Source organism: Gorilla gorilla, chromosome 9, assembly GCF_029281585.2.
Source record: "Gorilla gorilla gorilla isolate KB3781 chromosome 9, NHGRI_mGorGor1-v2.1_pri, whole genome shotgun sequence".
In the NCBI taxonomy this organism is placed as follows: domain Eukaryota; kingdom Metazoa; phylum Chordata; class Mammalia; order Primates; family Hominidae; genus Gorilla; species Gorilla gorilla.
The window spans coordinates 15,328,842-15,354,768 of record NC_073233.2 but is presented as its reverse complement, the minus strand read 5'-3'; the positions used below and the strand labels follow the sequence as shown (position 1 = coordinate 15,354,768).

Below are 25,927 nucleotides of genomic sequence, written 5' to 3'. Positions count from 1 at the left end.
TCCCTTAAAACTCTCAGCTTTGAGTTCCATACCATCAAATAATATCTCTTCTCTTCATTGCTATCATCTACAAAATCTACAAACCCCTGGGTCATCCCCTCTCATTTCTCAGTAAGTTTAGTTCACTGCTCATTTCATTTCCCGCAGCACTACTCCTGATTTAATTCTTGGCAATTTTTAATCTTTCAACACCCTGACTATAGGTTCTTTGAAGAGTAGTTTTCCACTGACCTTGTTCTCTGCTATTCTCATCCATTCACTCTCAGTCATACCTTAGATCTATCTCGTTATTACCAAAAACTGTAACCCCTCCATAATCTATCTCATTATGTGACCACCACAGTCTGTCTTCCAGACATCTAGTAACTTAACTCCAACACTCCTTTCACTACCACCCTTTCATTGTCCCTAATCTCCAAGTTCCTTCTGTTCCTGTCATAATCAACTTAAATCCCAGGATCAATCATTATAATCATGCAACTTGCATGTACTTTTAACTTAGTCTACCCCTTTTTGTCACTCTCAGTTTGCAAAATCACAACTTTAAAGCCAGCTCTTTGCCTTTGTATCTACTTCTGTGCAGCAACTATGCTGTTTAGTCTTACTTTAAATTCATGTCCATAACCTTCAGGCCTTAATGCTGCCTGATAATCATATTTCCCTACTCTATATACCTTCCCATCCTCCTAGATAAGGAGTCAGCCAACTTTTTCTGTAAAGGGCCAGATAAATATTTTTGGCATAGCAGGTCATAGTCTCTTTTGCAATTATTCAGCTTTGTCACTGTAGCATGAAAGTAGCCAGAGGCAATATGTAAATAAATGAAATTTGAATTGCATTTTTTTTTACATGCCATGATGTAATATCATCTTAAATTTTTCCCCCAACCGTTTAAAAGTAAAAAAGTATCCTTAGCTTGTGGGCTGCACCAAAATAGGATTTCACCAAAGGCTATAGTTTGCTGTGCTGTGTCCTAAATTATTTCACACCTTCTCTTTTCTTCCAACACTTCCTCCCCATTTTCACTCTCAGATGATGACCTTGTTTTCCACTTCATTCATCCACCACATCCACCCTCTTACCAGCATCTATATGCATATGTTCATCTTTCCCTTCCGTTGCTGTGCTACCTAGCGCAAGACCTAAATACTATATAACCCACTGTTTATCTCCCTCACTAGAATCTAGTCCCAGGAGACAGTTTTGTCTGATGTATACCCAGAACCTGGAACAGTGTTTGGCACATAGTAAGTCCTCAACCAATACCTGAATGAATGAGTACTGTCTATCAGACTAGCAGGCAGGCAAAAGTTTAGAGAATTTTACTCCAGGAGAACTTATCTCCGTTTTTTTTTTTTTTTTTTTTTTGAGACAGAGTCTTGCTCTGTCGCCCAGGCTGGAGTGCAGTGGCAATCTCCGCCTCCCGAGTTCAAATGATTCTCCTGCCTCAGCCTCCCGAGTAGCTGGGATTACAGGCGCGTGCCACCATGCCTGACTTATTTTTTGTATTCTTAGAAGAGATGAGGTTTCACCGTGTTAGCCAGGATGGTCTCAATCTCCTGACCTCATGATCTGCCCACCTCAGCCTCCCAAAGTGCTGGGATTACAGGCATGAGCCACCGCACTGGGCCGGAACTTAACCTCTCTAAGATAAAAGACCTACCTGTCCTGACAGTTGGAGATCTCCTTGATTATCCTAAGTTGTACTTTTTCAAATTTCTTTGAAAAAACACCCACAATAAAAAAAAAAAAAACCTCCCATTTTATGGGATCAAACCAGTACATAATATGTATATATGATATGTGTAAGAAACCAAAGTTTCATAAAATAATTCCCTTTCTATGTATGATGTATTCTGAGGTGGTGTTTTCTATTCTGTTCTGTCATTTGGGGGAAATAAAACTGATTATATTGATTTCACAAACTACTAATGGGTTTGCGACCAGAAGTTTGAAAAATACTGCAGTATGTCCTACCAATTACAAGTCCTGAGTATGTACACAGAACTTTTTTTTTTTTGAGACAGAGTTTTGGTCTGTTGCCCAGGCTGGAGAGCTCACTGCAACCTCTGCCTCCCGGGTTCAAGAGATTCTCAAGCCTCAGCCTCCCAAGTAGCCAGGATTACAGGCGCGCGCCACCAGCCCGGCTAATTTTTGTATTTTTAGTAGAGATGGGGTTTCACCATGTTGGCAAGGCTGGTCTTGAACTCCTGGCCTCAAGTGATCTGCCTGCCTCAGCCTTCCAAAGTGCTGGGGTTACAGGTGTGAGCCACCTCACTGGCCAGTGTACACAGAACTTCCTATCGGCTTTCTAGTGCCCCACTCTTACATATGAATGGATGGCCAAGGATCTCTAGACGTTTAAGAAAAGCTTCCAACACAAAACAGAAACAAACCTTAAAAATTCAATACAGACAATTCAAGAAACAAAAGAAAACATTAGAAATATTCTTAGAGTAATAAGATACTGCATCCACCAAATGGAACAGACTGCTATTTAAAAAGGGGAAGGGGGTGGACAAGAAAGTGCTTCCCTGGAGGACGTTATGCTGAATGGAATAAGCCAGGCCCAGACAGACAAAGTCACATGATTCCTAATGTAGAATCTAAAACAAACTCATAGAATCAGAGTAGAATGATGGTTATCAGAGAGTAGGGGGAAGGGGTGGTAGGGGAAACAAGGAGATGTTGGTTAGAGTACAAAGTTTCAGTTAGATAAAGGGAATACATTTTTTGAGATAAAGAGTATAGCATGGTTAATAATAGTGTATTGTATATTTCAAAATTGCTGAAGGTAAATGTCAAGTATTCTCACCACAAAGAAGTATTTGAAGTGATGGATATGTTAATTAGCTTGATTTAATCTTTCCACATTGTATACATATAACATCACTTTGTACCCCATAAATATATCCAATTTGTACTTGTCAATTTACAATAAAACTTTAAATTACAAAAATAAAAAATGTTGTTAATTAAAAGAGAGGTTGACAAGAAAGTACTCTGGTAAATTTAAAACATGATAACAGATATTTTAAAATTCAAAAGAAAAGCTGGAAGGTGGAAATCTTTCAGAAGAACAAAAAGAAGTGGAAAACAGTGTAAAAAGGATGAAATTATTTCAGGACAAAAGCTGTGCAGTAGGCTTAGAGAAAAACTAGTCCAGAGTGAAGGAGGCTGATGGGCTCCTAGAGAGTTGTCTCCAATTTAAAAAATAAACTGATAGACTACTTGATGTGTTTCAATGTTTTGAAAGGAGAGTTTGGAATAAATTGATTATAGACACTTGAATGCTAGGTACTTAAGAAAGTTGCATGGAGAAAAAGGCAATAGTTAACTTCAATCAAAATAAAGGAAATATATTATGCTAATTGGATCAATTACATACCTTTATAATAGTATAATGAATAGTACTCTACCTATATAGGGTGATATAGATAAACTGAAGGAGGGAAGATGGAGAAATACATGTGTGTATTAGCAGTCTTCAGAGTATAAACACATATCTTATTTCCTATAGAAAAAGTAAAATAATGGCCCAAACTGAAAAATTAAGAACTAGTAGTATAAGCATGCTATTTAGAAATACGGAGATAAATACCAGAAGAGGTAGCTGGGTGAACAGAGATTATATCTAGGTAGTAGAAACTGAGAGTGTAGAGGGCTGGGACAGGGTCTGCTGTTTTTCATTATAAACCTAGTGATACTATTTGATTTTTAATGTAATGATAAAAATAAAACAATATGATTAATGTGGTATTTCATTTATTTGAAAATCTTAGGAGGGACTGTTTTCATTAAGTTTTTTTGTTTGTTTGTTTTGAGACGGAGTTTCACTATTGTTGCCCAGGCTGGAGTGCAATGGTGCAATCTCAGCTCACTGCAACCTCCACCTCCTGGGTTCAAGGATTCTTATGCCTCAGCCTCCTGAGTAGCTGGGATTACAGGCGCCTGCCACCACGCCTGGCTAACTTTTTGTATTTTTAGTAGAGATGGGGTTTCACCATGTTGGTCAGGCTGTTCTTGAACTCCTGACGTCAAGTGATCTGACTGCCTCAGCTTCCCAAAGTGCTGGGATTACAGGCATGAGCCACCATGCGCCCAGGCTGGAGTGCAGTGGCTGATCTCGATTCACTACAACCTCCGCCTCCTGAGTTCAAGCGATTCTCGTGCCTCAGCCTCCGGAGTAGCTGGGATTACAGGTGCCTGCCACCATGCCCTGCTAATTTTTGTATTTTTAGTAGAGATGGGGTTTCATCATGTTGGCCAGGCTGTTCTTGAACTCCTGACCTCAAGTGATCCACCTGCCTTGGCTTCCCAAAGTGCTGGGATTACAGGTGTGAGCCACTGCACCTGACCTGTTTTCATTAAATATTCTAAGGTACTGGGAAATCAACAATATTGATTTAGCACCTCTAAAAGGAACTAAAAATTCTCCCCACTTTGGTACTCACCTGCACTGTGGTGTTTTATTTCAGGGAACCCAGTAACTTGTCAGTAGTGGCACCAGCAGCTCTAGAAACATATTCTGTCCCCATACATTGTTGTTATCATGGTGAACACCAGCAAGTGATGCACTTAGGTGGCTTTACAGGCAGCAGTAGGCTTTACAGTGGGCTGAAAAAATCCCACTAAACAGGGCTGAGTAGGAGGGAGCATCCTAGCGGGTGCACACAGTAAAGAAGAGGGCTCATAAGACGTTTCCAGAGTATGCTCAGAAATAACTGGAAGGATGTGTGTGTCCCCAGCCATAACCACTGGAGCCACAATACAAGGAAATCACCAATGTTGTGCATAACTCCATTTGTTCTCCTGGACTGGTATTGCCTAGGCAAGTGCTGGGTAGATCAGAATGGATGGGGTGGAAGAATTAAGGGGCATCCAGAGAGCTATTTGATCACTGGAGGGGAAAGGGCATGGGGGGATGCAGACAGGTGGCAAAACCTGGGTCCAAGATATATTTGTCCCAGATATATAAATTGTCACTTTTCTCCCTCCCCTTCTGACTTGCACACTTACAAAGAAGCTTCCTCTTCCTTTTCTAACCATCCCCCACCAGGGAATTTTTCAGGCCTTACAAAGAAGTGAGAGGACCCAGGCCAGTTGGGAGGGTACACATGGACCTACATCACTCTTTTTGAGGAAGTGAGTAGGGAAACCTAGTTATAAGGAAGCAAGGAAAATAGAGGGAGAGTGAGTACTAAGGCCAGCGCCGTCTATAAACAGAACAATTCCCGTGTGACCTAAAGGTCTAGGAAGACCCGACGTGAGAAATCTTCACTCCCCTGCCTACTATGGGGCGCCGGATCCCGCCATTTGCACATCTTTGGGCATCTCAGCATCCCCTCTCATGGTCAGAAAGAAATCAAATAAGGATTCAAGTAGGTGCCTGATACTTTTCTTTTAGACTAACCGGAGGAACCTCTCCCATTCCCCTTTTCCCTGGTCCCCACAAATATCATATTGTTTTAATCTGTCTCCAGGTATAACAATAATAAGACAAAGTCCTTACCCTCAGAGAGCTCACAATATTTTGGTGGAGGTTTGGGTATAAAGGCAGGTGTGAAAACATAATTTTACTATAATGGGGTAAAGTTAAGAAAGAGAGCTATGCAAACATAGAAAGGAGTGCACTTCAGTCAGTGAAGGGTTTCTGGCTTAGAAGAGCCCTGACCTAAAGGAAAAGTAAGAGTTATCTAGATAAGAGCAGGGCGGAACAAGAGAAACTGATCCCTCCACTTCTACTGAGTCACCTGAAATTATATTCATTTTTTGGCAGACATATACCTCCCCCAAACATTCGGCTCTAGTTGTGCCAGTTCTTCCTTGTCAGCCCTCTCCTTACCTTGGCCTGAGGCTTCACTGTCTCCAGTCAGGCGACTATCTCATAGTCACACTCCACTCACGGCAGCCACATTCTGTATTCCAGAACAGCACTTCCTGACAGCACTATAACATTTTCTAGTAGCCACATTTAAGAGGTCAAAAAACAAGTGAAATATTTTACTAATATATTTTATTTAACCCAATATATCTAAAATATTTAAACCATATTTTTAAATTATTGAAATATTTTACATTTTAAAAATATTGTCTTTGAAATTAAGTGTATATTTTATACAGCACATTTCAATTCAGTCTAGCCACATTTCAAATGCTCAATTGCCACATGTAGCTAGATAGTGATTATACTATGGAGCTCTAAAATTCTGCCCAGACTGAGTGTGCTTGGTGTTTCTCCATTAAACAGATGAGGCCCATCAGTCTGAGGCGCAACTATGTATTTTCTCTAAGTCTCTGTACCCCCAAGGCCTTGAAAACAATTCGGAAGGAAGAGAAGGCCTATGAGGTTTCAGCTACAGCAGGCACTCCCTTTAGATGCCAAGCCTAGAAAACCCTAAACTGATGCCTAACTTGCAGCTGAATCACCTTTCAGCAACCAGATTCAGTGCCTCACCACACATTCGATCCAGGGAGTCTCCAGTTTGTCCTTTGTCCAGTAGAACACCCACTACAAAGCCTTGATAATTCATCAAAGTGACAGCACCTTCGCTGGGCAGTCTGGTGAGAGGACATCTAGCCCTGCCACCCTGGTTCCTGTTGGGAACAATATCAGATAAGTTGTGTTAGATTCACATGAATCTAAGAATCACATGGGCGAAAAATATTGAGAGCATTCTGTTAAAACATTTCCACAAATTGGGAAAAGACCATCTTTAAAAATCTGTTGGGGCCGGGCGCGGTGGCTCACGCCTGTAATCCCAGCACTTTGGGAGGCCGAGGCGGGCGGATCACAAGGTCAGGAGATCGAGACCATCCTGGCTAACACAGTGAGACCCTGTCTGTACTAAAAATACAAAAAAAAAAAAAAAAAAAAAAAAAATTAGCCGGGCGCGATGGCGGGCGCCTGTAGTTCCAGCTACTTGGGAGGCTGAGGCAGGAGAATGGCGTGAACCCGGGAGGCGGAGGTTGCAGTGAGCCGAGATCGCGCCACTGCACTCCAGCCCGGGTGACAGAACGAGACTCCGTCTCAAAAAAAACAAAAAACGAAACAAAAAAATCTGTTTAGAGGTAAAAACACGGGTATTACATGGAGCATAATTTGAAATCCATTCCCTCATATTCAGCCAAGAACTACAGGCCCAGAGAAGGGAAGTGATTTGCCCAAGGTCATTCAACAAATCCCTAGAGGCTGTGATGATCCCTGTGTCCTTGCCATTATCTCCCTTGTCTCCACTAACAAAAATATTTCAATGGGAGAATGTGCCGATCTAAGGCACTCCTAAAGTACTTGCTGAGAATGACAGCCCTGGGGAGACCAGTCGGCAGCCCTGAACAGGCACTGCCTTACCCAGGCGTAGTGCCCCAATTCGCCACCTCTTGGAGTCCTAGGCGGAGGATACTACTGGGGCAGTTGTTTCGCCAATTCCACATCTTCCGGAGCCTGGCCTGGCCCAGCCCAGCCCCGTCGCTGTGACCCACTTCCTAGCTGCAGGCTGGACCAAGGGGAGGCACATGGGGAGCTCCACAGGGAGGCCACGCCCACGACGGCAGCTCACAGAATTAGAAAGCCGACGGGGTGCTGTGGTCAGGAGGCGCGTGGGCGGCAGGTTAGTACTTAAGGTGCAGAGACCACCCCCAACCCTTTGACTGGCGGTGGGCATCCCGGAAAGGCATGGCTCGGCCAATTCCAGCCCCGTTTCCACGCTCAGCACCCGCCTTGCCTGTGCGCGAACGGCTCCGGCCCGCACGGGTCGCCAGAGGCGACTGTGCGACACTCGGAGTTTGCTGGGGTCTCCGTGGGCGGGAGGACTTTCCAGCGCAATGGCGACTCCCTAAGCCCCGCAGCTTCTGCGCCCGGGAAAGATATCCAAGAGATGCAAAGCCCTACTGGGCCCAGGCTGCCACCCCAGAGGCCCCCTTCCGTCCCGGGGCCGGGGCTAGGCCAAGGCGGGCACCAGGACTGCCCAGCCTCCCGGCCCTTCGCACTGGGAACCGTTTCCGGGGCGGATGCTTTTTGCATCTGACCCGGCGCGCCCGGTGACGCCTTCGCGTCCAGACGGAAGTGCGGGCGGAGGATCCCCAGCCGGGTCCCAAGCCTGTGCCTGAGCCTGAGCCCGAGCCGGGAGCCGGTCGCGGGGGCTCCGGGCTGTGGGACCGCTGGGCCCCCAGCGATGGCGACCCTGTGGGGAGGCCTTCTTCGGCTTGGCTCCTTGCTCAGCCTGTCGTGCCTGGCGCTTTCCGTGCTGCTGCTGGCGCAGCTGTCAGACGCCGCCAAGGTGAGTCCCGCCCCGCCTCGCTCCTGACGGAAGCTCCTCCCCTACCACCGGCCTTGCGGAAACTGGGTCTGCCAACCTGCTGCTTGGCCCATTCCTGACAGCCATACCCCTGGCCTCACAGCTCCGGCAGACCCCCGCCGCCACCAGCCCCGCCCCTCCCGACTGCCCGGCGGCACTCTCGCCCTCAGCCCCGACAGCCTGGCAGTCAGCGCCCCACGGTCGTCCCCAGCCCCGACAGTGCCCACAGTCCGGACAGCAGCCCCCCACCGCCTTAACATTTCCCTTCCCAGCCCCGGCTGCACGCATCTTACACTTGACAACCTTTTCACCTCCGAGAGCCTTTAACTTTCCACCCTAAGCTCTTGACAGCCCACCTGCACCCTCCGCCAGCCTCACAGGCCCCGCATGCCCCAAGCCAGAATGATAGGAAGCCCCCATCTGACAGAGCCTTCCCTGTCAAGGGCCGACTCAGCTCAGCTCACCCCCGAACACTTCCCTTCCTGTGGTGGGAACTTGCCCCTCCTGGCCTACTTCCCTCCCAATAGGACCTACGGAGCATCTCTCACCTGCTTCATATTCTCACCTAACTCCCTCCACGAGTCCCTTGGTGCCTTTCTTGCTTTCTCTCTTCCTGATAATTTAGTGGGTAAGGGAAGAACCAAACTGCAAGAGAGGTGAGGTTGTGGCCTCCCTGGTTCGATTTCTTGACCTTCTCATTCCCTCATGCTGTTCTCTGGTGCCCCAGCTCTCCAGACCTGCCCTAGCTCCATGCATACCTGTGCTTCCTCTTTGATGAGCTAGCTCATCATTGGGGGAGAACAGAAGGGATTCACATTAGTATGATGGGAAAACAGAATGACATTGCGTTTTTAAAAATAAGAGCTTTAATTTATAATATCTTTAAATGTAGTAGTGGGGAAAGGTTACAGGCAGGCAAATGTTTTTGATTCAGAGATTCTTTTTGAAACCATCTCTACTTCCTACCAGAAACAGGGACAGCAGCACGTCTCCTGACTTTGAAAACATTGCTGGCACCCTCTGCGTATCTTGCCTCATAACTTTATGTATTGTGATCATGTATTTATTTTTCAGTCTCCTTTACTAGGGTGTGTCCTGATTATGGGCAGAAACCATGTCTTATGCTTATCTGAATCCACCTCATTGAGCACAAGATCTAACACAGAGCAAATGCTCACTAAGTGGTTGCTGAATACGTTTGTGAATTGTCAATAGCTCTGCCAGACATATCACTGTATGTAGGAGGAGTAGGCAAGGTCCTCTGGGGAATGATAAGCCACTTCCTTCTCAAACAGATTCCCCTTTGCTGAGGAAGCATCTCTTCTTTTCTCTATCCAGATACTTAGTCACCTGTTCCTCCACCTCTTGAAACTTGTTTTGTTGGTAGTTGTTCTGTCTGTCAACCAGGAATTAGAAGCAAAGTTTCCTGGGAAGAGTATACTAAACTGATCTCAGAGTCAGGCTACTTCCTGTGTGTACTTCCTTTCTAGTTGTAGGTGGGTGCCTCTAACATTTCATCCCTTCTGCGGGTCTCTGGCCCAACCCCTTTTATCAGTGTCAGTGCCTTCTACCAGAGGGTGAAAGGATGATAGGTAGAAGAATTGTGACCTTTTTTGTGAATAATTTTTAGTTTCTTTCCCATCCTTTAGTAATGAATATTCTTATTTACAGGCACAACTATCTGTTTACTATGTGTCTTTCTAGTGGCAGATAGATGGTAATAACATTAACATAATTTGATTGTCATGTGACCCATAAATATGGTTAATAAGTCTTAGATCATGTATTAGGTATTATTTCAAAATAACTACATGTAATATATAATGATTCATTAGCATTACCATAAAGGACTGTGGCTTTTAAAAACTGTATCTGTTAAAGTTAAAGTTTTAAATGAATGATTTTAGAATACTTGGTATTCTAAAGAGGATGCTTGGCAAAATGTATATGGTACAGTTTTTAAAAATATTGATGATGAACTGTCAACACACTATACTGTTTCCATTTTGGTTACAGAATTTCGAGGATGTCAGATGTAAATGTATCTGCCCTCCCTATAAAGAAAATTCTGGGCATATTTATAATAAGAACATATCTCAGAAAGATTGGTAAGTATCTGGATTACTGAATTACCTGTCACATTTGTTTCTGTGGTTGTCAGTGTTATCCCAGAATGTTCATCAAATGCATAGTTTTCTTTTTAAGTATTTCATTTGAAGCAAAAATGTGAAATTCTACTTCCATTTGAAAAAGTGAGAGTGAGGCCCTACGTGCATGATGCCTGCAGGCCTAAAGGTATACAGCCAAAACACTAAGACCCAGGTAGGCAGAGTTTCATGGGAGCATATGACTGGGTTTGTGGCACCTAAACTACCCATAGCTATCTTCCTGTACTCCCTCAAGTTTTGGTGAGGGACCTTTCTCCCTCTTGCTTTTCAGTGGAAGGTTAGCAAGCCTCGTTTATCTGGGTTATAATTTTTACAACTTGTAGGTTTTGATGATGTATTGCCAAGTATGGGAAGCTATGTTTAAAAGTGTCAGAAGGCTCAAGAAGAAGTGGAAATGAGCTATGTAGTCAGAGTTTCCCATTTGGCGTAAATGAAGAAGTTACAGGTGTGCCAAGATATTGACCTGTTCAGTCCTTGGGCAGTCAGGCAGGCCTGTGATGACTGGGGGATCCTGACTGACTAGCCACCAGCAGCCTTCTCTGCTTATCCCAGCAGACCTGACAAATAGCTTTTTCTGCGTGTGCCATGAAGCAGTTGGGATGCAGTTGTATTACAGCAGGATGAATGTGTTCCTTCCCATAGAATTGTGATGTTTTATGGTTTGTAACCACGGTGGAAGATGGATGGGATAGGAATTTAGGAAAAATAGTTCCAAATGGTAGGAGCTTTCACGTGTACCTGATTTCATAGCTAAATAGCCATCAAAGAGTTAGAAAGCAAGATTAAATTCATTCAGTTAACAGTATTCCAACCTGACTTTAAAAAAGAAAAGGCAGCCTTCGAGTATGTTTAGTTTCTCTGATGCCACTGTCTGTTCTTCCCTGATATGCATTTAGGTTCAGTCTCATATTTGTTAACTGTGTTCTTGAGAACTCCTTGTGAACCTCTATGTTCCACTGTAAGTGGTGTCATATTAACCAACCGATTTGGCCATATTCTTAAAGGTTTTATATCAGGAAGTTAATTTATATGATACAAGAATGTTCAGGCCGGGCATGGTGGCTCACACCTGTAATCCCAGCACTCTGGGAGGCCAAGGCAGGCGGATCACCTGAGGTCAGGAGTTCGAGACCAGCCTGGCCAACAGGGTGAAGCCCTGTCTCTACTAAAAATACAAAAAAAATTAGCCGGGCTTGGTGGCGGGTGCCTGTAATCCCAGCCACTCGGGAGGCCGAGGCAGGAGAATCGCTTGAATCCAGGAGGCGGAGCTTGCAGTGAGCCGAGATTGCGCCACTGCACTCCAGCCTGGGCGACAGAGTGAGACCCCAGCTCAAAAAAAAAAAAAAGAATGTTCAAATAAATCTTTATGTTACTTCTATAAATTTTCCAAATTTATTCAGTGCTTACAGTTTATTCTGTTATCAGTAATGAAATGCAATGCCTGTCTTTTGAGTAGCAAATGAACTCACTATTCAAGTGGTTAGCACTAATCTTTTCACTAACTTTTCGTTATTTCAGACTCAGACAGGACCATATGTCATTAATCCCTGGTTATTAGTAAAAATAGCTTTGAAAACAGTTGAGGCAGGACATGGTGGCTCACGCCTGTAATCCCAGCACTTTGGGAGGCCAAGGCAGGTGGATCACTTGAGGCCAGGAGTTCAAGAACAGCCTGGCCAACATGGTGAAACCCCGACTCTACTAAAAATATAAGAATTAGCTGGGCATGGTGGCACACGCCTGTAATTCCAGCTACTCGGAAGGCTAAGGTAGAGAATCGCTTGAGCCGCAGAGGTAGAGGTTGCAGTGAGCTGAGATTGTGCCACTGCCCTCTAACCTGGGTGACAGCATGACTCTGTCTCAAAAAAAAAAAAAAAAGAAAAGAAAAAATAAACAGTTGAGAATAAGGCTTGCTTGGGGTTTTTCTTCCCTCTCTCCCACTCTCCCTTGTTTCTTTTCTGCAGCTTAGCATTTTTCTAGGGATAAGTTCCCAGCTGGCACTGAAAATTTTTAACTGACTTTACAAGGGCAGGCAAGTTATAATTCACCAGAATTATGGCTTTACGAGGCCTCCAGTATCTGTGAGGGCCTAGATATAGTTTTACCTTTTGTTTTCTAGGCCTTTCATTTTGTCCAGTTTTTATCTTTAAGTCTTCATTGACTTATGCTGGCTGACTTAAAACTTAAGAGTAGTTGGAGTGCTCTAGTTTGTGTTTGGGGTGATTTAAAGCTAATGATGTGTTCCTTTTGGCACTAGGGGGAGGTGTTGCCTAGTTCCTTAAGTGGTTAACCTCTGACTAGGTCTAGCTCTGTTTGTAATGACTGGTCAGCCAAAATCAACCTTCCTGCTTTCTCTCCAGCTGGGCACAACTTTTGCACAGCACTCAGTATCTTTTTGTTATTAAAATATATCCTTCAAAAGAAATACTCAATACTTACTTAGCACTTAAAATTCCCAAGTCATTCTTAGGTATTGTTGCCAAGGCTTCTGAAGCTGAAGTAGGAAACTAAATAGATCAGTTTCATTTTCCCGAGGTTCAGAGGTAAAGAACTGACGTAGGAAGCAGGAGTCCTGGATTCTGGTCCTTTCTGTTTTTTTTATTGCTAGAGTGCAGTGGCACGATCATAGCTCATTGCAGCCTTGATCTCCTAGGCTCCAGTGGTCCTCCAGCCTCAGCCTCCTGTGTAGCTGGGACTACAGGTGTGTACCATCAACCTGGCTAATTTTTATTTTTGTCGACACTGGGTCTCACTATGTTGCCCAGGCTGGTCTCAAGTTGGCTTCAAGTGATCCTCACATCTTGGCCTCCTAAAACTCTGGGATTATAGGGATAAGCCACCATGCGTGGCCTGATCCTTTTTCAAATACGATTTTACTCTGTGACCTTCTCTAAGCCTGAGGCTAGATGAGCTCTCTGATCCTCAGATAGGTAACACCTGTTATGGGATATAGTTCCCTCTGCCCATTTTGTGCCTGCATCCAGTTGGGTACATGCCTGGTCTTCTGTATATTTGGAACAGATATCACACACTTTTATGGTGAGAGTTGTGGGGCCTTACCCGTATTTGAAATACCATCAGTGGAAATTTAATTTTTCATTACTACCTTTGTTAAAATTAAATTACCTGTTAAGAATAACCTTGGCCGGGTGCGGTGACTCATGCCTGTAATGCCAACACTTTGGGAGGACGAGGCAGGCACATCACCTGAAGTTGGAAGTTTGAGACCAGCCTGACCAACATGGAAAAACCCCATCTCTACTAAAAATACAAAATTAGTTGGGCATGGTAGCACATGCCTGTAATCCCAGCTATTAGGGAGGCTGAGGCAGGAGAATCACTTGAACCCTGGAGGAAGAGGTTGCGTTGAGGAAGATCACACCATTGCACTCCAGCCTGGGCAACAAGAGTGAAACTCTGTCTCAAAAAAAAAAAAAGAATAACCTAACAACTTCTATCATATACCGTTTTGGTTATTTTTTCTAATGCCACAGTTTAGAGGGAACAGAACATGAAAATATGAATTTCTAGAAATTAACTTTTTTTTTTTTGAGATAGAGTCTCACTCTGTCGCCCAGGCTGAGTGCAATGGTGCGATCTCGGCTCACTACAACCTCTGCCTCCCAGGTTCAAGTGATTCTCCTGCCTCAGCCTCCTGAGTAGCTGGGATTACAGGCATGTGCCACCATGCCCAGCTAATTTTTTGTATTTTTAGTAGAAATGGGGTTTCACCCTGTTGTTGGTCAGGCAGGTCTTGAACTCCTGACCTCATGATCCAACCGCCTCGGCCTCCCAAAGTGCTGAGATTACAGGCGTGAGCCACCACACGCGGCCTTTTTTTTTTTTTTTTTTTTTTGAGACGGAGTTTCGCTGTCATTGCCCAGGCTGGAGTGCAATGGCACGATCTCGGCTGACCATAACCTCCACCTCCCAGGTTCAAGCGATTCTCAAGTCTCAGCCTCCTGAGTAGCTGGGATTACAGGCATGCACCACCATGCCTGGCTAATTTTTTTGTATTTTTAGTAGAGACGGGGTTTCTCCATGTTGGTCAGGCTGGTCTCGAACTCCCAACCTCAGGTGATCTTCCCGCCTCGGCCTCCCAAAGTGCTGGGATTACAGGCATGAGCCACTGTGCCCGGCTGAAATTAATTTTTAATTGACACAATAACTGTACATATTTATGGGATACATAGTGATGTTTCAATTCATATAAGATATAGTGATTTGATCAGAATATTTAGCATCTCAGACATTTATCATTTCTTTGTGTTGAAAATATTCAACATCCTCCTAGCTATTTGAAACTATAATATATATTATTGTTGACTATAGTCATCCTACAGTGATATAGAACACTAGAACTTATTCCTCCCACCAAGCTGTAACTTTGTTTCCAAAAAGTACATTTTGGTGGGGAAAGAGAAGGAATCACTCTATAGAGTATTGGGTGTCCCCAAGAGAATGGGTAAGATAAGATAGGATGGTGTAGTAGAGTGCTTGAGGCAGCCAGGAATGCCTAACGAAGAGATGCCAAAAAGAAAGAAAATTGTCCAACAGCTGGCAGGAGGACAGGAAAGCTTTCCCTAATTTTGCTGAAGGTGATCAGAGTCATAGACTCTTAATAGTTGAGGAGAATAATAATTTAGTTATTGCTTAGAATTGACAGATTTCTAGGAAAAATCTGATAGCACTGTGTTTACACAAACCATAAATAATTAGCCTTGAAAATGGGGTCGGGGAAATAAGTAACATTCAACAAAAACACTCATCCCTTTGTTAGTTTTTATTTAGTTCTTTGGAATAACCAGTTTTTGTTTTAAAATATTTTTGTTATTCTATTTCTCCTTGCTTTTTCAGATTTGCTCGTTAAGAAAAGTGATTGTTTCTTCCTGTGTGTGGCTTTGAGGGTTCAATTTTCAGACTTTCAGAATTTACCACGCTGTTAAACGTGTTTAGTCATTCATACACCACACTGGCAGTTACGAATGATGTTGGCTGGGCACGGTGGCTCACACCTGTAATCCCGGCACTTTAGGAGGCCAAGATAGGAGGATCACTTGAGGCCAGGTATTCAAGACAAGTTAGGTCAACAAACCAAGACCTGATCTCTACAACAAATCTAAAAATTAGCCAGGCATGGTGGCAGGCTCCTGTAATCATAGCTGCTCTGGAGGTTGAGGCAGGAGGATCACTCGAGCCCAGGAGTCTGAGGCTGCAGTGAGCTATGATGGCACCACTCCACTACAGCCCATGTGACAGAGCAAGACCTTGTCTCTTAAAAAACAACAACAAAAAAGAATGATGTTAATTCACAAAAGAGATAATCTTATATTTGAACAGTGCCCCATATCACTTTAAACCATTTTAAGTAGTTTTCCTTAGTAACTGAACAAGTCTAAAGGTGACTTGATTTGTTAAGTAATTTTTCATCCCATTTGGGATTTTTTGTGTGCGTTTTTATAACTGTTAACAGTAGCAGCTTTGAAAATAGACACTACTATATGTGTGTCTTTGTGGCTTCTTAAATGGTTAAAACTTACCAAAATGCTAATATTGAGAGCAGAAATTATTTTACTTTATCTTATTGATTATTTGTTTTTTATGCTCTTTCATTGGGTAAGTTTAGTGATTATTCTAGATTTCAGGAAACTTTTGGTCAGAGCAAGCAGAAGAGCTAGCTGGGCTTAAGCAGCATTTTATCTTTGTTTTTTCAGTGATTGCCTTCATGTTGTGGAGCCCATGCCTGTGCGGGGGCCTGATGTAGAAGCATACTGTCTACGCTGTGAATGCAAATATGAAGAAAGAAGCTCTGTCACAATCAAGGTAAAATATATATCCCTCTATCTACCTGTCTGTCTGTCTATCTACTTCTTTTCTGCTTCTGGATGGTTTCTAGACAAGACAGAAAAATTTGGACCCCTACCCCAAAAGGAATAATGGGCTTGTTCTGCCTGCCTCGCTGAGATGGTTTGTGGATTAGTTAGGGTATGCTAGATAGATATGTGAAATGGCACAAAAATGCCCTGTGTGTAATTAGCATATTCCAGAAAGATATCCCAGCTTCTATGTAGGCCATGTGTGCCAGAGGCTGAGAGAGCAGCATTTATAAGCCCTCCTCTCCTTGCCTTTCCAGCCCTTTGAAAAAATTAAATATATAGTAATTATTCTAGAACTATTACTTCTGGATTTTAAGATTTCCCCTCTTCATTTCCCGTAGGACAGTGGTCCCCAGCCCCCAGGCCACAGCCCAGTCTGTGGTCTGTTAGGAACTGGGCCACTCAGCAGGAGGTGAGCAGTGGGCAAGTGAGCAAAGCTTCATCTTATTTGCAGCTGCTCCCCATCATTCGCATTACCGCCTGAGCTCCACCTCCTGTCAGATGAGCAGCAGCATTAGATTCTCATAGGAGCATGAACTCTATTGTGGACTGCACATGTGAGGGATCTAGGCTGCATGCTCCTTCTGAGAATGAGAATCTAATGCCTGATGATCTATCACTGACTCCCATCACCCCCATATGGGACCGTCTAATTGCAGGAAAACAAGCTCAGGGCTCCCACTGATTCTATGTTATGGTGAACTGTATAATTATTTCATTATATATTATAATGTAATAATAATAGAAATAAAGTGCACAATAAATGTAATGTGCTAGAATCATACCCAAACCATCCCCTACCACCCCTGGTCCATGAAAAAATTGTCTTCCATGAAACTGGTCCCATCCCTGGTGCCAAAAAGGTTGTGGACTATTGCTGTAGTAAATGGGATGTAGATCACTCTCATCACCATTTGTATTTCTAATGAGTTCAGTTACTTTATTATAGTGGCTAATGGTTTTTCTTCCAATTTTTTTTGAGATGGAGTCCTGCTCTGTTGCCCAGGCTGGAGTGCAGTGGTGTAATCTTGGCTCACTGCAACCCCCGCCTCCTAGGTCCAAGCGATTCTCCTGCCTCAGCCTCCTGAGTAGCTGGGATTACAGGCGTGCACCACCATGCCCAGCTAATTTTTGTATTTTTAGTAGAGACAGGATTTCACCATGTTGGTCAGGCTGGTCTCAAACTCCTGACCTCGTGGTCCACCCATCTTGGCCTCCCAAAGTGCTGGGACTGCAGGTGTGAGCCACCGCGCCTGGCCTAAATTTTTTTTACATGGCACTTCCCATTCCTTTCCCCCCAAAAGGCCCTGTGGGGAATGTGGGGTGGTTAGTTATAATAGTCACAAAGATTTCTGCTGTGATTGACCCTGTGGAAGAGCTCTTGTTCCAGCAGGGTGCTGAACTTTAGATAAATCCTCACTGTACTATTATTTAACAGATTTGTAAAAAATATACAACTTATGTACCCTAAAAGTCACTCACTATAAGTATACAATTCTATAAATTTTAGTAGATTTAAAACATTTTAAAATCCAGTTTCAGGCCAGGCATGGTGGCTCACATCTATAATCCCAGCACTTTGGAAGGCCGAGGCGGGTGGATCACTTGAGGTCAGGAGTTCGAGACCAGCCTGTCCAACGTGGTGAAACCCCATCTCTACTAAAAATATAAAAATTAGCCAGGTGTGGTGGCACGCACCTGTAGTCCCAGCTACTTGGGAGGCTACGGCATGAGAATCACTTGATCCTGGAGGCAGAGGTTGCAGTGAGCTGAGATCGTGCCACTGCACTCCAGTGAGACTCTGTCTCAAAAAAAAAAAATAAAATCCAGTTTCAGAACATTCCCACTACCCCAAAAAGATCCCTCATGCCCATTTACAGTTAATTCCCATTTCCAGCCCCACTCTGTCACTAGTCTACTTTCTGTCTCTGCATACATGGACATTTCATGTATACGGAATCATACAATATATAGTCTTCTGTGACTGGCTTCTTTCATTTAGCACAATGTTTTTGATGTTTATGCAAGTTGTAGCATGTATCAGTACTTCGTTTCTTTTTATTGCTGAATAGTATTTCACTATATGAATATGCATTTGTCAGTTGATGGACGTTTGGATTATGTCTGGGTTTTTACTATTATGAATAATACTGTTGTGAATATCTGCACATATGTCTTTGTATGGATATATATGTTTTCCATTCTCTTGGGTTAATTCCTTAGAATGGTAAAATTATGTTTAACTTTTTAAGAGACTGCCAGATTGTTTCCCAAAGTGGTTGTACCATTTTACATTCCCACCACAGCATGTGAGGGCTGTTTCTCCATATCCTTGCTAATACTTGGTATGGTCTATTTATTTTATTGTAGTCCTTCTAGTGGGTGTGTCACACTGTACTTTTTCTCAGTACATGAATTAAGGTCACAAGAAAAAATCACCGGCCTAGAAAATACTTTTGTATATCTAAATTGAGCTAAAGAGTAGCTGAATTTAGGACATTATGTTCAGCTGGGAAAAGAAACAAACTGCTGTGCTAGCAGTGGTGACAGGTGATTAGCAGTAGGTGAAGTTGGAGTCTTGAAGACTTGCAAAAAGATCCCAAAGATCTTTCCTCTTTTTTCTTAAATAATACTTTGGTGAAGAGTTGAGTTTATTTCTTATATTGCTATCTGGTTTGTATAGAAATCCTATAGGCTTAGCAGATATGTCAGTCAGTTTTACTATTATCATACAAAGTTCTGATTTATGGGCTTGAACAAAGATGTAACTTAATTTTCAATTTCCTTTAGGTTACCATTATAATTTATCTCTCCATTTTGGGCCTTCTACTTCTGTACATGGTATATCTTACTCTGGTTGAGCCCATACTGAAGAGGCGCCTCTTTGGACACGCACAGTTGATACAGAGTGATGATGATATTGGGGTAAGTTCCCAGCCTGCCCTAGCTGCTCATGGCCAGTCCCTGTCATCATTTGATGTGAAGTGCAAGTGAAAAATAGTCATATATAGATGTTCACGTGCTGAAGCAGATCCTCAACTAGAGAAGCTAAAAACAGCTCTGATTTCAGAATATACCTCTTTATGAAGAAATTGCTTGATGAAGCCATAAATGTGGTGATTTAAACGATGATCTTTGGTGAGCATGCTATACAGGGTCTTGCTTTCAGTACCAAAGGCACAATTTTATTGCCATTCCCTGTTTACATTGAGAAAAGTATCAGAGATGGTTTTCTCTCCAAGCTCTCCTGCCTGAAACACCTTCTCTGTCAATATCACCAAATATTTTAGAAGGCAGAGAGGTTTTCATCAAGGGAAGTGTGAAGATCATGATGTTCTTTTCTTAATGAAGTACAACTTGATAACCTGCTGATGTTTTATATTTCCTTTTTTTCTACTGCTTAAAAAAAAATCTGTGGGCCAGGTGTGGGGGCATACACCTGTAATCCCAGCACTTTGGGAGGCCAAGGTGGGAGGATCACTTGAGCCCAGGAGTTCAAGACCACCCTGGTCAACATGGTGAGACCCTGTCTCTACAAAAAATAAAAGCATTAGCCGGGTGTGGTGGTGCATGCCTGTGGTCCCAACTATTCAGGAGGCTGAGACAGGAGTGTCCCTTGACCCCAGGAGTTTGAGGCTGCAGAACTGTGATCACACCATAGGACTCCAGCCTAAGCAACACAGCGAGAAGCCTGTTTAAAAAAAAAGAAAAAAAAAATCTGAGATCTTTAGAGAAAAATAAAACCATGACTACCATCACTCCAGATTCTCTTCCTGTCTTTAAATCACACACACACACACACGTGTGTGTGTACATTATATATGTTTATATATATATATAGCGTGTGTGTGTGTGTGTGTGTGTGTATATATATATTTGGCATAATCTGTATAAATTGCTTCATGGTCTCCTTTTTAATATTTGTTTATTCAAAAATGTCCAGAAATTGACTTAGTCCGCAAATCTGTTTTTTCAGTGTAGCTTAGAGAATGTTTTTTTTGTTTCTGTTTTTTGAGACGGAGTCTCACTCTGTCGCCCATGCTGGAGTGCAGTGGCGTGACTTTGGCTCACTACAACCTCAGCCTCCCAAGTTCAAGCGATTCTCCTGCCTCAGCCTCCCAAGTAGCTGGTTCTACAGGCACCTGCAACCACGCCCGGCTAATTTTTTTTGTATTTTTAGTAGAGACGAAGTTTCACCATTTTGGCCAGGCTGCTCTTGAACTCCTGACCTCAAGTGATCAGCCCGCCTCGGCCTCCCAAAGTGCTGGGATTACAGGTGTGAGCCGCTGCGCCTGGCTGGATATTTTTGTTTCATCATTATCCTGTATGAAATTGTTTCTGAATTTTCCTTTTTTTTTTTTTTTTTTTTTTTTTGAGACGCAGTCTCGCTCTTTCGCCCCGGCTGGACTGCAGTGGTGCGATCTCAGCTCACTGCAAGCTCCGCCTCCCGGGTTCACGCCATTCTCCTGCCTCAGCCTCCCAAGTAGCTGGAACTACAGGCGCCCGCCATCGCGCCGGGCTAATTTTTCGTATTTTTTTTTTCTAGTAGAGACGGGGTTTCACTGTGTTAGCCAGGATGGTCTCAATCTCCTGACCTCATGATCCCCCTGCCTCGGCCTCCCAAAGTCCTGGGATTACAGGCGTGAGCCACCGCACCCAGCTGAATTTTCCATTCTTTCATTATTATATATAATTTTTTTTTAGAAATTACTTTTTCTCGTGGATTATTATATTGGACTATGTTCCTTAAAATGGGTAAAATTCAGGATAGTTTTAAGGTTCAGTTCAAAAGCCAAACCCAGAGTGAGCCCTTGCCAACCAGTCAAAAGTCCTTTTACCCTGGAATGGCTCGTGCATCTATAGGCATAGACGTTGAAAGTCTTAAACGACATCCTTCCTTTACAGCGTTAAATATCTGTTCCTGATTTCAGAAATAGACAATATAATAAAACATAAGAGAAATGGATGTAGAGAGGAAAACATGTAGGGCAGGCATTTAATTGGTGGGATCACATGCTCAGTAATTGTTTTGTCCACCAGTGATTGATTCTGCTTGTGTATTGACTATTTGAGAACACTGTCTCTGTGAGGCCTGGCTGACTCTTGGATGTCTTTTAAACTGATTCTAGGCAGAGAGGTTTTCTGACCAGAGCTGTGAATTTTAATTTTTAAATTCACTTATAAAAATAAGTGAATTTTAATTTTTAAAACTGTTGCTTATCCAAGATGTGAGTTCTGCGCTATTTATATACTTTAAAAATGTTTTTGTTGAATTATCAGTTTTCATTTTTTCTGTTTTTGTTCAGTGTAGAGCATTTTAAAACAAATAAAAGTGAGTACAAATAGTTAAGCTCACTGCAAGTAGTCACAATATTTACTATATCATATATCCATGACACATCATCGTTATCACCAAAGCATTACAGTAAAACATGTTTTGTATTTATTGTAATTTTATCAGGTGTGAAAAGAACAAACATAAAAAGGGTAAATCTCTATTTGCATTCCCCCAGCATCTGTGACCATGAGCAGCTAGTTCAATCTCGTTCTGATGGATAGAGAGCAGACCCAAAGGATTAGCTGGTTTGTTTAGTCTTTTGAACTTGTTCCTTAAGAAGATTTTTCTCCCCTACCTTGAAGAATAGATAACAGCACTAGGCAACTGAGAGGTCCTCTGCTGATCAAGTACATCCTTCTTCCCAGTATTGCTTATGTCAAAACAAACCAATGGTGATAATATTTTCCTCCTCTGGTCCTTGACTCAGGGGATGATATTTTATACACAAATTCACTGAAGCACCATATTATTATAGTGTCATTTTAATCTACCTGACCAAAATCTGTTTTGAGACAATATAACACCAAGTCAGGGTTAGGCAGGCTAAGTTTTAGTCTTTATGCTAATTTGTTAAATGACCTTGGGTCAATTTACTTCCATAATGGAAAATCAAGCAATTCTATAACTTTAGCCTGCCTCCTTTTTTTTTTTTTCTTTTTTAGCTTTTTTCTTACATTTTTTAAAACATTTTAAGCCTCATGAAATTGCCTTTATTATTTTCATTTGTAAGGTTAAAAGTTTAAAAATAGGCTATAGGTCCCAGCTACTTGGGAGGCTGAGGCAGGAGGATCACTTGAGGCCAGGAGTTCAAGGCTGCAGTGAGCTGTGATCACACCTGTGAATAGCCACTGCCTTCCAGCCTGGGCAACATGGGTAGACCCTATTTCAAAAAAAAAAAAAATTAAGTTCATGGCCAGTCTGGGCAATATAGTGAGACCCCATCTCTTTAAAAAAAAAAATCCACTTTTCAAATAACTTGAGTTTTATGATTTGTACAAGCCATTACCTAAAAATCCACTTTTTAAATAACTTGAGTTTTAGGATTTGTACAAGCCATTACCTAAATAAAGTGAAAAGTTGAAGGAATTTTGACAAAGAGGAGGAGGAAAGATTCTTTATAAAAACTCTTTGATATCTTTCAAATGTAGACATTGTATAAATGCCTTGCTATAAAAACAAGAACAGGTGTTCTAACTCCTATAATTATAGTTGTATATATAGTTATGTGATTATGTATATAGCTTTCCATATACATGCTGACTCCTGCCCTGGATATATAATAGAGCTTTTTCAAAGATGCACAGCAAAATAATGTTGTTTCTCTCCTAGAGGCAAAGTTTAGTATAAGAGGTACAACTTGTGACTTGGATCTTCTGTTGGAACATTGAGAAGCTTTGCTAACACAGAGTTCAAGAAAAAGAGATCAAGGAAAAGGCAAACAAAAGAAATAAATTACTATTGAATGCTTTTTGTCATTTAGACAGCTGTGTTTATATCTCATTCATAGATAGATTAGCATGGTGGTTTCCTGTGTAATGACTACAAACATCCAGTTGTACTCGTTGACTTTGACCAGGTTAGGTTGGTTTTCTATACAGATACCTGGGCAACCCTTCAATAGCCTCTTTCCCAAGGCAGCAACTTACATGGAAGCCACTGGGTGCTTAACAATGGAAGAGTCAATCTTTGTTGAATAGAGAGGGTGATTGTAGCACTTGAGCTGTGTCTCTTTTCATTACACATTGGGGAAGTGGGGAAATGAGGAAGCTTTTGGAAGCTAGTCCATTTAGTGTGTGTGTTGAGGGTACAGGGAGAGATTAAAAACAACCCAAGATAAGACTCTGTCGCTCACCCTCCCAGAGTGATGTGGCCCCAAGCTGGCAAGAAAACAATTCTAATGGAGACAGGAAATTAAAAGACAGATCTTTCCTCTGCCACAGATTAGCTTTATAGTATCGAATAAAGCAAGGAAAGACCCTACTTTCCATATCTATAACATGGAGAGATGTTAACATGAAAATAGATTTTCTTTTCCCTATCAGTTAAGGAAGGCTTCTCTTTAACACAAATGACCACTGTCTTTTGCTTGGTCTCCACTTCTTTAAGGGAAATATCTTTGGAAATGGCAATCCATGGGAACGTTTCACAAATACTCCATCATCGCTTATGTTTCTTGAACCACCTAGGTCTGTACTTGAGTTCATACTCTATCTGGTAGTTGAGCGCTTAGGAGTGCTTAGCTAAATAGATGCTCTGTTGTTTGAAAAGTCCGCCTACCCCTATTTCTGTGGCGGGCTGGTCACTGTTTTGTGTCTATGTTTTACACTGACTGTGCCATCTCTAATGTTCTCCATTCCTGGACTTTTAGGATCACCAGCCTTTTGCAAATGCACACGATGTGCTAGCCCGCTCCCGCAGTCGAGCCAACGTGCTGAACAAGGTAGAATATGCCCAGCAGCGCTGGAAGCTTCAAGTCCAAGAGCAGCGAAAGTCTGTCTTTGACCGGCATGTTGTCCTTAGCTAATTGGGAATTGAATTCAAGGTGACTAGAAAGAAACAGGCAGACAACTGGAAAGAATTGACTGGGTTTTGCTGGGTTTCATTTTAATACCTTGTTGATTTCACCAACTGTTGCTGGAAGATTCAAAACTGGAAGCAAAAACTTGCTTGATTTTTTTTTCTTGTTAACGTAATAATAGAGACATTTTTAAAAGCACACAGCTCAAAGTCAGCCAATAAGTCTTTTCCTATTTGTGACTTTTACTAATAAAAATAAATATGCCTGTAAATTATCTTGAAGTCCTTTACCTGGAACAAGCACTCTCTTTTTCACCACATAGTTTTAACTTGATTTTCAAGATAATTTTCAGGGTTTTTGTTGTTGTTGTTTTTTGTTTGTTTGTTTTGGTGGGAGAGGGGAGGGATGCCTGGGAAGTGGTTAACAACTTTTTTCAAGTCATTTTACTAAACAAACTTTTGTAAATAGACCTTACCTTCTATTTTCGAGTTTCATTTATATTTTGCAGTGTAGCCAGCCTCATCAAAGAGCTGACTTACTCATTTGATTTTTGCACTGACTGTATTATCTGGGTATCTGCTGTGTCTGCACTTCATGGTAAACTGGATCTAAAATGCCTGGTGGCTTTTCACAAAAAGCAGGTTTTCTTCATGTACGGTGATGTCTGATGCAATGCATCCTAGAACAAACTGGCCATTTGCTAGTTTACTCTAAAGACTAAACATAGTCTTGGTGTGTGTGGTCTTACTCATCTTCTTCTAGTACCTTTAAGGACAAATCCTAAGGACTTGGACACTTGCAATAAAGAAATTTTATTTTAAACCCAAGCCTCCCTGGATTGATAATATATACACATTTGTCAGCATTTCCGGTCGTGTTGAGAGGCAGCTGTTTGAGCTCCAATGTGTGCAGCTTTGAACTAGGGCTGGGGTTGTGGGTGCCTCTTCTGAAAGGTCTAACCATTATTGGATAACTGGCTTTTTTCTTCCTATGTCCTCTTTGGAATGTAACAATAAAAATAATTTTTGAAACATCCATCAGTGTATCTATGTCTCCTAGTTTTTTCCTCCTCCCTCTATTGCTGTATAATGAGATTGAAGATATAAAGACATTTTGTACCCTGTTCTGAGACTACTGTTTTATACCAATCTAACCGTAAAATATTGGTGTAAATTATGTGTTTGCATGTATAGACAGAATATATGAATTTGGGGGTGGATCTCTGAAAAGTATACTAATATTTTGATAAATTGGGAGATTTCAAATTCCTGAAGGAGTACTTGTTCTGAGAAATTCTTGGCCCAAAAAAATCAGAATTAAATTCATAAAAGTGAGGTTTTAGGAGCCATTAATGGGGTTTTGGGGTTTAGTAAAATTTTAAGCACCTACAAATATATAAATTATCAATTTTGTTGTTTGTTAGTATTAAAAAATTTAATTTCAACCATGACCAAGTAGGATTTATCCCAGGTATGAAAAGCTGGTTCAACATTTGAAAATAACATTTCTAAAGAAGAAAAATTACATGAATTTTATCAATAGCAGAAAAGGCATTTGACAAAATAACCCCATTCATGATAAAAATTCTCAGGAAACTAGGAGTAGAGAACTTCAACTAGATAAAGAAATGAGCTAACAAAAAAAACCACAGCTAACATCATATACTTAATAATGAGAAATTAGAAGCTTTCCCACTAAGATCAGGAATAAGGCAAGGATGTCTTCTCTTA

General features: G+C 42.1%; 2 protein-coding genes across 4 annotated transcripts; one reads left to right on the top strand and one right to left on the bottom strand.

Annotated features, from left to right (window-relative positions):
- Window positions 1-132: 132 nt before the first annotated feature.
- Window positions 133-8,585, bottom strand: LOC134759319 (uncharacterized). Its single transcript, XM_063710827.1, has 4 exons — window positions 8,379-8,585; window positions 7,725-8,302; window positions 6,458-6,597; window positions 133-5,961 (listed from the first exon to the last, which is right to left on the bottom strand). Exons 1-4 carry the CDS (start codon window positions 8,583-8,585, stop codon window positions 5,903-5,905), a joined length of 984 nt encoding a protein of 327 aa, XP_063566897.1. The 3' UTR covers window positions 133-5,902.
- TMEM9B (TMEM9 domain family member B) lies at window positions 7,419-25,232 on the top strand. 3 transcript variants are annotated; one of them, XM_019037425.3, is made up of 5 exons: window positions 7,419-7,610; window positions 10,314-10,405; window positions 16,180-16,288; window positions 19,132-19,266; window positions 24,048-25,232. In XM_019037425.3, the coding sequence occupies exons 3-5, from the start codon at window positions 16,205-16,207 to the stop codon at window positions 24,201-24,203; spliced, it is 375 nt and encodes a 124-aa protein (XP_018892970.1). In that variant the 5' UTR covers window positions 7,419-7,610; window positions 10,314-10,405; window positions 16,180-16,204; the 3' UTR covers window positions 24,204-25,232. The 3 variants fall into 3 exon arrangements, with proteins under 3 accessions (XP_018892970.1, XP_004050710.1, XP_018892969.1); XM_004050662.5 differs by having other exon boundaries at window positions 7,481-8,279; XM_019037424.4 differs by lacking the exons at window positions 7,419-7,610; window positions 10,314-10,405 and adding an exon at window positions 8,167-8,279.
- The last annotated feature ends 695 nt before the right edge of the window (window positions 25,233-25,927 follow it).

What these genes read in the sequence shown, in the direction of transcription:
- LOC134759319 (XM_063710827.1), bottom strand. Translation starts at nt 8,585, where the DNA reads ATGCGTGCAGCCGGGGCTGGGAAGGGAAATGTTAAGGCGGTGGGGGGC. An exon ending in GTGAGGCCAGGGGTATGGCT is followed by an intron (nt 8,303 to 8,378) that starts GTCAGGAATGGG and finishes AGCTTCCGTCAG; the next exon opens with GAGCGAGGCGGGGCGGGACT. An exon ending in CTCCCTGGATCGAATGTGTG is followed by an intron (nt 5,962 to 6,457) that starts GTGAGGCACTGA and finishes TGTGGCTACTAG; the next exon opens with AAAATGTTATAGTGCTGTCA.
- TMEM9B (XM_004050662.5), top strand. Translation starts at nt 8,175, where the DNA reads ATGGCGACCCTGTGGGGAGGCCTTCTTCGGCTTGGCTCCTTGCTCAGC. An exon ending in AACATATCTCAGAAAGATTG is followed by an intron (nt 10,406 to 16,179) that starts GTAAGTATCTGG and finishes TTGTTTTTTCAG; the next exon opens with TGATTGCCTTCATGTTGTGG. An exon ending in AGAGTGATGATGATATTGGG is followed by an intron (nt 19,267 to 24,047) that starts GTAAGTTCCCAG and finishes CTGGACTTTTAG; the next exon opens with GATCACCAGCCTTTTGCAAA.